A 14,847-nucleotide genomic window follows, 5' to 3' on the forward strand; every position below is an offset into this window, starting at 1 on the left:
TAAACTCTGTGCTACACTATTGCCCTATTGTTGAATGATTGAATACAAGAACAAGTGAATGAATGAATGAGATTATTTATTGCTGATGGCAACGATAATATAGCTGGCATTTGACTCTTCCATAAGAAGGATATTGGAACCAGAATCTGTCTCTTCCTCATTCCCTAGGACCAACTAAGAAAGAAAATGAAAACAATAATAATTTAAAAAAAATAAAAAAAAAGTGCCTCCTTATGACCAAAAAAAAAAAAAATACCGGTTTCTTCTAAATCAGGAGTGTTCAATATTTTGGCTTCCCTGGGCCACACTGGAAGAAGAAGAATTGTCTTAGGCCACACATAAAATACACTAACACTAACAATAGACAATAAGCTTTAAAAAAAAAAAAAAAAACTGCAAAAGAATCTTAATGTTTTAAGAAAGTTTACGAATTTGCATTGGGCCACATTCAAAGCCATCCTGATGCAGCCCAGGATGGCTTGATTGAATAAACTTGTTTTAAATCAGTGAGCACTTATTAACTATCTACTTTGTGGCACTATTAGCACTGGGCACTGTGGAATTAGAGATATCCCTGACCTTTAAAAGCTTGCAGTCTCTCTGGGGAAAGAAACAAATGCAAAGTCTGAATTATAATGCAAGACAGTACATTATGACATCCTACAACAGGGGAATACAGATGATCTGTGTTGAGCAGAAAGGGAACACCGCACAGGCTTGAGAATTCTGGGAGGCCTTCATAAAAGAGAACACAGGCTAAGTCTTAAAGAATGAGTAACTTTCTTTGATGTTATCTTTGATTATTTTCTCTCCTTTGTCTCCTGCATTCAGTTGGTCGGTCACCAAGGCCTATCAGTTCTTTCCCAGTGACTCTCACACCAACAGTCCCTTTCTTTCCAGTCCAGCGGCCATTATCACAGTTCAGCCCCTCATTGCTTCATGCCTGGAGGTGCCCTAACATCCATTACTTGTTTCCTTGCTGCCAGCCTTTACCTTTTCAATCATTCTGTCTGCCTCTTTGGGATTAGATTTCTTATTTTATCATGTCACTCTAGTGATTCATTCATTCCAATTTCTCTTCAACTAATATTTATTGTGTATCTACTATGTGCCAGGCACCACTCTTCTAGATACTAGGGATTCAGTGTTGAACAAGATAGGCAAGGAAAATCCCTGCCTTGCCAGAACTTACATACTAGTTTAAACAAAAACAAACAAAAACCTCTAATGGAGACCTTTCACTTTAAAGATTAGAGTGCAGGCCCGGTGCGGTGGCTCACGCCTGTAATCCCAGCACTTTGGGAGGCCGAGGTAGGCAAATCACTTGAGGTCAGGAGTTCAAGACCATCCTGGCTAACACGGAGAAACCCCATCTCTACTAAAAATACAAAAAAAAAAAATAGCTGGGCATGGTGGCAGGTGCCTGTAGTCCCACCTACTCAGGAGGCTGAGGCAGGAGAATGGCACGAAGCCGGGAGGCAGAGCTTGCAGTGAGCCGAGATCGCGCCACTGTACTCCAGCCTGGGCAACAGAGCAAGACTCCATCTCAAAAAGAAAAAAAAAAAAATTAGCCAGGCATGGTGGTACATGCCAGTAATCCCAGCTACTTGGGAGGCTGAGATAGGAGAATCGTTTGAACCAGGGATGGGGAGGTTGCAGTGAGCTGAGATCACACCACTGCACTCCAGCCTGGGTGACAGAGCAAGACTCCGTCTCAAACATAAACAAAATAAATAAAATAAAATAAAATAAAATCCAGACTCTCCCCAGAAGGCCCACTCCATTTGTCTCTCCTTGCCCTCTTGCCACTTTCCCAAAGGTCTCTTCAGCTGGACTCACCATCCCCCACATATGCCGCATTCATTTCCAACTCAAGCTTTCTTCCTGCCAATCTACCTGCCCAAATCCTTCGGAGCCTAGTTCTAGCTCCACATCCTCCCCACCCTTCTCTCATGTTAGCATTTTACATATTCCATGACTATTCATCTATTTCACATGCTGCTGTTTTTCTCCCATCCATCTGACGAGAGTGCAAACTTCTGGAAGGCTACAACCCTGTTCTATATTTTCCATCCAGACATCCCTATGGTACCTGGCTCAATATTATGCAAATAATAGGTTCTTTCTCTTCCTCCTCCTCCTCTTTTTCCACCTAACAATAACAATTAACATCTGTGAAGCACTTTACAAAAGTGTTTTCAAATACATTAACTTCCATAAGCTATACAATACCCTTGATTCAATCATCAGTAAATATTTAATGGATTAATAGGTCAAAAGAGGAAGGCACTGCTGGTAAAAGAAATCACACCAGTAATTGTACAAAGACAGCAATGATCCCAGTAAGTGCAGAAGGCAGCAAGAACACAGCCTAGCTGGAGAGAGAGTAAACACTCTAGAAAATTTAGATAAAAGAATAAAGGTAACAGAAAACAAAAACAAAGGCAAAACCCACCCCACTAACATATTAGCATTTAGGTGTATTTATTTCTAGCCTTTCCAGAAACATTTTGTTTTGCAAAGCTGTAATAAATGTCCATAAAATTTTGTGTCCTACTTTTTTCACTTAACATTCTAAGCACTGTTCCCTCATGCGACATAGTCTTCATAACAGCCATTTGTAGTGAATGCATAATATCCCAGAGTGACTGCATCCTCATTTACTTACCCGTTTCTCTATTGTTGGACACATGTTGTTTCCTATTTTATACGATTATAATAAGCACTGCAACAAACCTCTTCTGCAGAGAGAAGAAATGAAAAGAAGCTGGATCTTTGGTGAGACCTCAAGCTTGTCTATGCAGGCTCAATTGAGTCTAAAATGTCTCTGAACTTTTCTGTCACTTCAGCCAGTAACACTGGTCCTTTGTTGTTTAAACCAATTGCAGTCACATTTTCTCCAACTTGTAGCCCATGTTATCCTACCTAACACAAGATGTTTGAGGGCAAGAGCAAATTTGTATTGTTCACTGCCGTGTCCCTACCTGAATCCTTGGTCAAAGACACAGTGGCCTGCAGAGAGCAGGAACTTAATAAATATGTGCATTCAAAAGAATATGAATTTATTTACTTACTGTTGAGATGGAGTCTTGCTCAGTCGCCCAGGCTGCAGTGCAGTGCCACAATCTCAGCTCGCTGCAACCTCCACCTCCTGGGTTCAAGTGATCCTCCTGCCTCAGCCTCCTGAGTAGCTGGGGCTACAGGCACACACGACCACACCCAGCTAATTTTTGTATTTTTAGTAGAGACTGGGTTTCACTATGTTGGCCAGGCTGGTCTCGAACTCCTGACCTCAGATGATCCACCCACCTTGGTCTCCCAAAGTGCTGGGATTACAGGTGTGAGCCACTGCGCCCAACCAGAATATGAATTTTTAATGAACTATCTATTCTTATCCTGACCACTGATCTAGTAGAATCTTAGTATTTGTATCAATTTGAGCTGATCAATAAAAATGTTGCCTATTCACCACATTTGTCACCAACAAGTCCTCATTCTTTGGGCCTTTAGTTTAATTCAGAAATTTTACATTTTTATGAACTAAAAATATTTTCCTTCATGACCTTCAATACTAACATTCTAAATGTATCTCCTTTTGGATTTGATATTCAATTGTATTTTCTTCTAGTTTTTCTACAATTTGTAATATTTAATTAATTTATATAGAATTTAGGTATGCTGTTTAGTTTCTTTTTCCCAATTATTATTATTATTATTATTATTATTTTGAGATGGAGTCTCACTCTGTTGCCCAAGCTGGAGTGCGGTGTCGCGAACTTGGCTCATTGCAACCTCTGCCTCCTGGGTTGGAGCAATTATCCTGCCTCAGCCTCCGGAGTAGCTGGGATTACAGGTGTGCGCCACGACGCCCGGCTGATTTTTGTATTTTTAGTAGAGACGGGGTTTCACCATGTTAGCCAGGTTGGTCTCGATCTCCTGACCTCGTGATCCACCCATCTGGGCCTCCCAAAGTGCTGGGATTACAGGCGTGAGCCACCACGCCTGGCCTTTTCCCAAATTTTTAACCAACTGTTCAAATGCCTTTCTCCCCGTTAAGTTGCAATGCTGCTTTTATCCTTTTCAAATGCTTATATTGTATAATTGGGTCTATTTCTGCCTAGCTAGTCTCTTAAATTGATGTATAAGCTATATAATGCTTTGCTATTTGCCAAGACTAATAATCCTCCCAAATTAGCTCTGCCTTCAAAATTTTCTTTACCATTTTCCCATGTATTCTTCCAGATGGAATTTTAAAATAATTATATCCAGTTCTAAAAAGACTCTATTGAATTACAATGTAACTCACTGTAATTACACAAAGCCTAAAAATAAAGAATTGACATCTTTACAATTTTAAGTTTCCATCCAGGAAAATTTTTCTTCATTGTTTTCCCATCTTTCTCCACAAAATCTGGTCATTTTCTTCACATAGGTCATTGACATTTCAAATAAAGGTTATGCCTAGGTATTTTCTATCTGTTGTTATATTTTGCGTTGTTTTCTAATTGAGATACTGCTGGTGTGTATAGGAAAACTTGCTACTTGCCAAGATAGTCCACCCTGCTCTAATTGTCAATGGATTCTTTTGTTTCTTAGCTATCTCCCTGCAACTACCCGGCACCATCCAGATTCTGCCCTCTGGAGTAAAACTGCTGCTGCTCCTCCCAAGGGACCCACCTTCTCTTTGGAAACTGCTATCATCCTTCTTTTGTCCTGGCTAAATAGCCCTGACTGATAGAAAGAACACTGTATTTGGGGAAGATTCAGATGACAGTGGTAGGGAGGGTGGATGTGGGGCAGATAAGAGGCTGGAGGTGGAGATCAGCAAGGACTGGCTTCAGCGGTCATCTAGGCTTCAAGAGATGAGTTGAGACTGTGAACATGGGAAGGCGCACTTCTGAGATACATTCCTTTTTTTTTTTTTTTTTTTTTAACAGAGTCTCACTCTGTCTCCCAGGCTAGAATGCAATGGCGTGATCTCGGCTCACTACAGTCTCCACCTTCTGGGTTCAAGCGATTGTTCTACCTCAGCCTCCAGAGTAGCTGGGATTACAGGCGTGCGCAATCACACCCAGTTAATTTTTGTATTTTTAGCAGAGATGAGGTTTCGCTATGTTGGTCAGGCTAGTCTTGAACTCCTGACCTTAGGTGATCTGCCCACCTTGGCCTCCCAAAGTGCTGGGATTACAGGCATGAGCCACCACGCCCAGCCCAAGAGATATTTCAACAGAGGAAACATGAGGACCTGTTGACAAACTGGATTTAAGGGATAAAGGGACAGGGAGCAGTTTGGAAGGAAGTCCATTTTGGACCTCGACCCTGAGATTACAATACAGTCAAGGACAGAGGTCTGTCCTCTAAACCAGTGTTCTTCAGATTTGTTCCCACAGTAAGAAATATATTGTACATAGCAGGCCAGTTCACACACAAGCACATATGGACAAATATAAAACAGACACAGAACCGGACGTCATGTCTCCCGCCTGTAATCCCAGCACTTTGGGAGGCCGAGGAGGGCAGCTCACCTGAGGCCAGGAGTTCAAGACCAGTCTAGCCAACATGGTGAAACCCTGTTTCTACTAAAAATAGAAAAATTAGCCGGGCATCATGGCACACGCCTGTAGTCCCGGCTACTTGGAAGGCTGAGGCAGGAGAATTGCTTGAACTCGGGAGGCAGAGGTTGCAGTGAGCCAAGATCATGCCACTGCACTCTAGCCTGGGTGACAGAGCGAGACTCCATCTCAGAAAATAAATAAAATAAAAACAAAACAGACATAGGGTGATAAAACTCCTGCAGACATATACAAGTTTGGGCCTGGAATCCTAGTGAGAGGAAGGGCTGGGTGTATAATCAGCACTGAATTGATAGATTGAGTCACAAGTACTAATGACTTCCTTTCCCTCGGCTGTCTGAGGTCCTGTGGTCTAAGACTTGGCGACCAACACCTTTTAGGAAATTAATTATCCTGCTACTACTATCCACCCTCAATTCTGTGTCCCAGGGGGCTCCAGGAGAAGAGAAATTCCAGCAGAAAGGCCACACACATTTTGTGTTTAAAGTAGGTCTCACTGCCACAGAGCATGCTGTGCTAGAAATTACCTTTAAGAAACATCTTTATCTTCAGCCTGGGTATGGATTTTCCTTGGAGAAAGAGGGAATAGGGAATAGTTAGTCTCCAACTTTGGAGTTTCAAGGCCATCCTGCTTAGAACTTAGACAGGGAAGACAGGAAACAATTTCTTCTTGCAAAGCTAAAGTCTTAAATTGAAGTGTGAAAAAAGAGGCCAAGGGCCCTAGGCTAACACCTGTTGTTGAGTCATAGACTGAAGGAGCTCAGGCCCAAGCTCAGTGATGCTTGGCTCTGAGGAATGAGGAAGCCAGGGGATTATTAGAGGCCCTGCAGAAAACAGCAACACACACTAAAGAGCTGGTTAAAGAGGGAAAGCTGCTTGCTTTTCCAACCCAAAGGTTGTTACCCTTCTCAGTCAAATTAAGTTGCCTTTTTTTTTTTTTTTTTTGGTGATGGAGTCTCGCTCTGTCGCCCAGGCGGGAGTACGGCGGTGCAACCTCGGCTCACTGCAAGCTCCGCTCCCGGGTTCACGCCATTCCCCTGCCTCAGTCTCCTGAGTAGATGGGACTAGAGGCACCCGATATCCCACCTGGCTAACTTTTGTATTTTTTGGTAGAGATGGGGTTTCACTGTGTTGGTCAGGCTGGTCTCAAACTCCTGGCCTCAAGTGATCCGCCCCCCTCAGCCTCCCAAAGCACTGGGATTCCAGGCGTGAGCCACTGCGCCCAGCGTAATTAAGTTGCTTTAACTCCTGTCATGTCAGAGCACCTTTCCAAAGTGGAAACACTTCCCAGTGGGACATTTCATAGCAAAAGGTACTTTTAAATAGAGATGAAAATGAGCCAATCAATTCTTGGCCTTAGAAACTTAGTTTGAAAAAAGTTCCAGTGCACCATTTGCTTGAAATACTGTGTCACTGCCAGGCTTTTTCCTGTGCAGGGGAAGGAACAGACGAAGATAGGGAAGACAGGGCCAGTTGTTCGACAGGCAGGGTGCTGCTGCTGCTTTTCCCATGCTGGGCTGACGCTCCAGGTTTATAGGACGCTGTTGATGACGGCTGCATGTCTGAGCAGCTCTCAACATCCAGCTCAAAGAAACAGGCCTTCATGGCAGAGGTCCCAGGGAATCAGACTATCCTCCCTCCACAAAATATTAAGGCAGCACAGAGGAGCTGGCTTACAAATGACAAAACAGAGGCAATAAACAGGCCACTGAAGCCAGGAGCACCTTACTGGCCACACCCTTTCTTCAGGCCCTGAACACTATCTCATTCTCCTTCAGTCCCCCATTCTCCATCGCTAATTGACAAGATAGCCAAGATACAAACTGTATTTCCCAGACTACATTCCCTTTCCAAGCCCCCCCCGCCGCCCCCGCTCCCCTGCGGCATGCCTCTATTCTCTTTGGCTGTGGTGTAACTAAACTCTAGGAAATACACACCAGTGGCATGTTTTTGTCCAAGGACTTTCTTAGACCCCTGGTTCGAGTCTCTGGAATGCCTCCAGACCTCTCCATTATCTGCAACACAAATCTCAGTTCCTCCCACTGAGCCCAGGATGCCCGGCAGGAGCCTCCGTTTCGTGTAGGGCAGCACGCTCATTCCAGTATTCCTCCAGCTCTGAGTCTTCTTGGCACCTTGGTCAACCCCGCCCTGCTTCCATCCTGTTAATATTCTGAGAGCAAGTACAGTCTAGATCTACCCATGCCAAACAAGACTGCCAGAGAAAGAAGAGAGCCACGGGTGTCAGAAGACAAATCCAGGTTTGGAAAGGAAAGAGGTTTCCAATGCGTTTGAAGCCTGCGGTGTGAATTGGCTGAGAAGCAGAAGGGGGAAGAAGAGAAATCAGAGAAAAATATACACTCTTTCAATTGAAGAAGAGAACTGGGAGCTAGAAAGGAAATAAGCCAGGGATGAGGGGGTGTTGTGTTTCTGGTTTCTTTGGCCCAGAGAAGATTCGCGTAAACTCAGCTATGTCCCCATTTGGCCCTGCAGTCAACTGCCTCCTTGGCAGAAAGAAAAAAAAAAAAATCATGAGACTAATTGAATGATGCCCAGAGACAGCCAGAAACGAACCCCCTTGAACAGCTGCAGTCAGCATTTCCAGGGTGCTTTTCATTTCTGCAAAGGGCATGCAGTTACTCATCTACCTCCAGTGCTGCTGGGTCTATCTCTATGTAATCACAGGACTCTACCTCTGTCTCTTCCAAATGAGACACAATGCGGCCAAGCTTAGGGATCCTACAAGGCCACTGCTCCAGAGAGGGTCAAAGCTAAAGTTAGGGGCTGCCTCCTATAATCACGACTCAGACCACGGAGCTGAGCTGCTTCTAATACCTCTATAAATGCCACGAAGTCCTCACATCATGGCATTTGGGATGTTTGGACCACACCTCCCACATGTGGATAACAGGGTACCCATCTTCCAAGAAGCACTACAATTTTGTTCTTTCATCCCCCCTGAAAAGTGAAAGGAAACCAGACCAGGAGGTCAAAAGAGACACATTAACATAATTTATTAAATTCGCCACACAAAGAATATGCCACAGACAACAATATCAGAATGGGAAGAAACATGGAGATCACCTGCTCTGACCCCCTCATTTTACAAATGAGGGAACTCCCTGAAGTCCCAGGGCATTGTTATGGGCAAAGCCAGAATGTGAGCCCAGTCTTGGGACACAGAAACACACAGACTTAAGGCTTCTGGTTGTGAGCCACATAGAGCCTAAACACTTAATCCACATTTGTTTTGAATTTTTCTGATTCCTATAGTAGCATACTCTGATGCCTATCTACTTCTCAAGGCTGTAGGAAGAGCCCTAAAGAAAAACACCATGGGCCGGGCGCAGTGGCTCAAGCCTGTAGTCCCAGCACTTTGGGAGGCCGAGGCGGGTGGATCACCTGAGGTCAGGAGTTCAAGACCAGCCTGGCCAACATGGTGAAACCCCACCTCTACTAAAAATACAAAAATCAGCCAGGCGTGGTGGCATGCCTATAGTCCCAGCTACTCGGGAGGCTGAGGCAGGACAATCACTTAAATCCGGGAGGCGGAGGTTGCAGTGAGCTGAGATCGTGCCACTGCACTTCAGCCTGGGTGACAGAGCAAGACCCCATCTCAAAAAAAAAAAAAAAAAAAAGAAAAACAATCAAAAAAGAAAACCATGATGACCTGCAGGGTCATTCAGAGCCAGAATAAAAGACTAATTATGGAGCAAGGAGTTCGGAAGGGCTAGTGAAGAACTCATCTGGGCCCCAGAAGAGTCCTGATTGCCCTTTTTCTCCAAACAACATATACTCTGACCCCAAAGCCTCAGGGAAAGTATACTCACCTTCCTGAGCTGCAGATCAAGTTTGAAAGAGAAAGGGAGAAGAAACACGCAGAGGAAAGAGAAAGATTTATAATAGTGTCACTCTGACAGCTTTCCCAGTTTCAAGCAAATCCAAACATTGCAAGAGAAGGCTATAGAACTCTGGTATTATATCAATCATGAGATGTAAGCAAAACCACCAATAACTTAGCAAAATAAATACAAAGAGGATTTTGCTGGGACTGGTGGAACCCAGTGGAAACAGTTTTTAGGCTCTGGGTCAAGAAGACTGAGGTGTGCCTGGTGGTGTGCACCTTAGGGAAAATCCCTAAAGAGACTCTGGGAGTTTTCACAGTAGAGAGAAGTCACACATAACTGTCTGTAGCCCTAGAGATTTTTTCTGCAAAAGGCTACTCCCTGAATGTACATTCCCTACTCCCCAGAAAGACACCACCACCCAAAGCTTAGGTTCACTGGCTCTCACCAGGCCTCGCCAGGTAACTCCACTATCTGTCTGCAGGAGGCCAGGTCAGCGTAGGCTGCAGGTGGAGCAAGTAGAAAAACAAACAGTTTGTTGCTAAGAACTGAGCTGTGTTTGTGGAAGGAACTTCATTCCCCCAGGACACTCTCCAATCACTCTGGACATCTGTGTCTCCAGCTTTTAGGGCTGAGGCAAATCTTGTCAACTCTCCCAATCTGATGAAGGCCTGGCTTATGGGGCAGCCAGAGTCCAGTCTACAACAGAAGGGAGGCTCTCTACAGAGAAAAATAGTCGCTGTAGGAATATAGATACTGCCCTGTCCTGCTCGCAGGACAATGTCTTCCAAAGGGCTGCAGTTGCCTTGAATAGGTGCTCATGCTCTGTCTGCCCAGCATAGAGTGGCCAGGAGCTTGGGAATGGTGAGACACAGGAGCCCTAAGTCCTGGGTGCAGCCAGGGGACAGTCAGAAAGTCAAAGTCAGCGCTAACAGCCAACAGGGGCAGTGAGCTTCTCCGAGGCAGAGGCAGCAGCAATGGCAGCATCCATCTCCAGGCAGCTCAGGTTTCCACCACTCGGATGACAGGCATGGGCTTCGGGCTGGGGGGCTTGGATATCCTAATACTGAAAAGAAGGTTGGAAACACTGAGCTGTGCTGGGAACAGCTGTGTTGTGGCCCACCCTTCACAGAGCCTGTGGAATCTTCACATTTGCCTCTGGAATCTTACACTGCAGTGCCGGCTGATCACTTGGGTTCCAAGTGCTTTAAAATGGTAATTATTCAGTGACATCTAAGAGAAGATTTGGGGCATGATACATGTGTCTTGTAGCAAGGGTGAAGAAAAGAGAGGGGCAGTTAAACAACTGAGAAGCGGATATAGCTGTGATTCTCGATTTTGTCAAGATCACGGGTCCTTTTCTGAATCTATTAGAGGCAAAATACCCTCTCCCTAGAAATATGCAAACATTATAAATAAATTTTGTATACCATTTCAGGTGGTTCATACACCTCTAGAAGCCATTCATGGACCTCCTTGGGCTTGTGGTAACAGGTTCTACCCTAATTGGGTTAGAAAATGGTTCTGGCAAACAATGGGTCAGATTAGAGACTGAGGGAGGAAAGTTGGATCTAAAGGGGCCTTGTTCTTGCCCGAGCACTAAATGTTCCACATAGCTCTGTCCCTCCTTCCCCCCTCCTCCCTGGCCCCATTCCATCTACACGCGCTCACTCACCTGCCCAGGTTGTCTGTCTTGGCCCGGGCCTGGGTGCTGAAGTTGCCATGACTGATTTGTTTTTCTATCAGGTGTTCCATCCGGTCGTGCATCTCTAAATTCTGTAACACAATCTTAGGGGTTAGAGTTGGCCTTTTTTCTGGTTTCCCAGGTGTCTCATTCACCTAGTGCATTCTGGTCTCTCCGCCTGTGTTTGTGCTGCTGTTGCCTCTACCTCCACCATGTGTGCCACCACCTGGATACCGTCTTGCCTCGTCTTTGTGACCATAGATTGCGCTTGTCCTCCAATACCTGCTCCTCTGTAACTCTGTACAACACTGACAGACTGATGGTTTCCTATATATCCTCTACATACAGTTCTTTTTTTTTTTTTTTTTTTTTTAAGAGATAGAGTCCCACGCTGTTGCCCAGGCTGGAGTGCAGTGGCGTGATTATAGCTCACTGCAGCCTTGACATCCTGGGTTCAAGTGATCCTCTCCCTTAAATCTCCCAAGTAACTGGGCTACAGATGCATGCCACCACATCTGGCTAATTAAAAAAAATTTGTTTTTCAGAGACAAAGTCTCACTATGTTGGCCTAGGTCTTGAACTCCTGGCCTCGAGCAATCCTCCTGCCTCAACCTCCCTAAGTGCTGGCATTACAGGCATGAGCCACTGCACCTGGCCCCTATATATAATTTTTTGTCCTCAGTTGAGATACTCACTTGCCTTTGTTGATATGCTATTCTATAAAGCATTCTTTGGTCTTTTTAAAAATATATATTTCATCTCTGACTATAGACTGCAAACTCCCTAAAGATAACCCTTTCTCCCATTTATCTCCCTCACTACAAGGGATCTTCACAGAGTGTTTGCAAAGTGATCTTCGGGTAGTCAACAGATAGGTAGGGCCCTATGGCAAAGTGGAAATTAGACTAGGAAGGCAACTCGTTAGATAATCTAGCCCTGGAAAAGATTCCATCTATATGAATGCCTCCTCCTCCTTCACAGCCCAGCACCACTGCCAGCTCCTTTGCAAAGCCTGGAGGGTCAGAATTAGCCTGCGTGCAGCCATGGCATGTGGCTTGCACCAGGATGACATGTCAATTGAAGGTGGGGTGGAGGGGGTCATCTCATCATTGTTAGCAGCTTCCTGAAAGTTCTCAGAAAATGTTTACTCAACTGAACTGAAAGTCAACCAACCACCCTGGGTATTCACTTCAGAGCAGCAGCGAGACATGACAAAGACCCCTCCATAACCTCTGTCTCCCTTGTGACCACCTTCTCTTCAAGAGGCCCGTTCCCCTGCTGGGCTGCCTAGCACACACACCTCTGCCTCCAGATAGGCGATTTTCTCCTTGAGCTCCTGGATGGTGGCGTCCTTTGACTGGATCACAGCTTTTGAATTCTGCAGCTGCAAAGGTGTGGGAGACACTGGAGCTCATTTTGCAATGACTCATTACACACTCACCAGACTTTTCACCCCAGCTGCTGGGGAAGCCAGCAGAGCCCCGCAACTCCATATGACTTCATTAGCTTTTCTACAAAGGCTTCCTTTCAGTCAATATTAAACTCTTGATTATCCCAGGGGCGGGAGTGAGGAGTGTGTGAGGGGAATACCACCCTGAGAATCCAAAATAATGAATGACTCAAAACCCATTCCATTTGGTTTTGGAAAATACAAATTATTTTTTCATTTGAGACATGTTTATTGAGTACTTACTACATGACAGACTCTGTTCTAGATAATGGAAAACAGCAGTAAATAAAACAGACACTAATGAGCTGACACGAAGCACATATGACCTCCCAACCTCCCAGTTACGGGGCGTTAGGCTCCCAAAACAATTCTGCAAATCGACAAATCCTTAGTATGCTACCCTCAAGCTCAGGTGGGGTAAGGCAGGAAAGCAGCCATGAGGCTCAAAGACTGATAATCTGCACAGATAACAGAGTTTATTATGACTCAACTACTCATTTACCCACACTCTTCACAGAGTATATGAGAAATTAACCTTTTCCTTCCTTTCCTATTGGAAAGCAGAGGCCAAATGGCAAACAAACAAAACAGCAGGGGAAAGATAGGAGAAAAGCAAATCCTAATAACGCGAACTCTGGTAATTGGTAGCTATAAATGTTTGACATGGGAAATGTATGAATATAAGTCAAGCTCCCTAGGAAACAAATAAGAGCATAGACTTGGGGTGACCCCCCAAGGGCAGGTTATAAACCAACCCAGCTTACCTGCTCTATCATTTGCCGGACTTTCCGCTGCTGGCTCTTGAGCATGTCATCCAAGTGGTGGATCTTCTCCCGCAACCCAGCCACTTCCTTCTCCAGGGCAGCAGCCCTGGGGATAAAGACCAGAAGGCTGAAGCAAGGGAACAAGATGACTTCTTTACCCAGTCACAGGAAGAGCCTTGAGCTTGGGAGCTTCCCATTAATATGATTCCCTTTGCCTGATTCCCCAGGAGGCTGCCCTGAAAAGTAGGTGGTGGGTACCTTAGAACATCACATTGGAAGCGCTGAGGTCAGGAGTTCAAGATCAGCCTGGTCAACATGGTGAAACCCCATCTCTACTAAAAATACTAAAAGCAGCCAAGTGTGGTGGCGTGTGCCTGTAGTCCCAGCTACTCAGGAGGCTGAGGCACGAGAATTGCTTGAACTCAGGAGGCAGAGGTTGCAGTGAGCCAAGATGGTGCCACTGCACTCTAGCCTGGCCACAGAACAAGACTCTGTCCCACAAAAAAAAAGAACATCACATTGGAAGCATCATCAGGGATCACCTACTCCAAGTGAGGAAACTGAGGCTCAGAAAGGTTAGAAGGGATAAGTCATTCTGGAAAACTCTGGAGGGTAAATCTAGAAGCAACAGGTAGATGGTTCCAGGAAGCCATTTTTATATTAACACAGGAAAGACTTTCTCAGTATTAAAGCTGTCAGAAAGTGGGCAGTCTCATGTGTAATAAACTCTTCATTACTGGAAAGATTCAAGTAGAAGCTAGTCTCTTCCCCACCCCACCTTTCTTTTTTTTTTTTTTTTTGGAGACAGGGTTTCACTCTGTAGCCCAGGCTGGAGTGCAGTAATGCAAACATGGCTCACTGCCGGGTTGACCTCCTGGGCTCAAGCAATCCTCCTACCTCAGTCTCCCATGTAGCTGGGACTACAGGCACATGCCACTACACCTGGCTAATTAAGAAATTTTTTTTTAGTAGCGACAGAGCTTCACCATGTTGGCCAGGCTGATCTCGAACTTTTTTTTTTTTCTTTTTTTTGAGACGGAGTCTCGCTGTGTCACCCAGGCTGGAGTGCAGTGGCGTGATCTAGGCTCACTGCAACCTCCACCTACCAGGTTCACGCCATTATCCTGCCTCAGCCTCCTGAGTAGCTGGGACTACAGGCGCCAGCCACCACACCTGGCTAATTTTTTTTGTTTTGTTTTTTGGATTTTTAGTAGAGACAGGGTTTCACTATGTTAGCCAGGATGGTCTTGATCTCCTGACCTTGTGATCCACCCACCTCGGCCTCCCAAAGTGCTGTGATTACAGGTGTGAGCCCAGCCTTGAACTTTTAAACTCAAGCAATCCTCCTGTCCCTGCCTCCCAATGTGCTAGGATTACAGGTGTGAGCCACCATGCCCAGTTGGAGCTGGGATTATTATACTCAACACCATCAAGCTGTTGGCAGGGATTTGGAGGAGGGAGACAGGATTGCTCCTTGTTTTTTTGGACGGAGTCTCGCTCTGTCGCCCAGCCTGGAGTGCAGTGGCCGGATCTC

General features: G+C 45.2%; 1 protein-coding gene across 5 annotated transcripts in view; it reads right to left on the reverse strand.

Annotated features, from left to right (window-relative positions):
• Nucleotides 1-8,562: 8,562 nt before the first annotated feature.
• The window catches only part of TUFT1 (tuftelin 1), a 44,829-nt gene continuing 38,544 nt past the window's right edge, over nt 8,563-14,847 (reverse strand). For all 5 annotated transcript variants that reach the window (XM_011973532.1, XM_011973533.1, XM_011973530.1 and 2 more), the window contains 4 exons: nt 13,314-13,419; nt 12,400-12,483; nt 11,091-11,191; nt 8,563-10,481 (listed from right to left, as the gene is read on the reverse strand). In XM_011973532.1, the coding sequence (XP_011828922.1) occupies nt 10,418-10,481; nt 11,091-11,191; nt 12,400-12,483; nt 13,314-13,419 (355 nt within the window). In that variant the 3' untranslated portion in view covers nt 8,563-10,417. The remainder of the gene's footprint in view (nt 10,482-11,090; nt 11,192-12,399; nt 12,484-13,313; nt 13,420-14,847) is intronic.

The sequence above is a fragment of the Mandrillus leucophaeus genome, unplaced genomic scaffold (assembly GCF_000951045.1).
Source record: "Mandrillus leucophaeus isolate KB7577 unplaced genomic scaffold, Mleu.le_1.0 Scaffold139, whole genome shotgun sequence".
Taxonomy (NCBI): Eukaryota; Metazoa; Chordata; class Mammalia; order Primates; family Cercopithecidae; genus Mandrillus; species Mandrillus leucophaeus.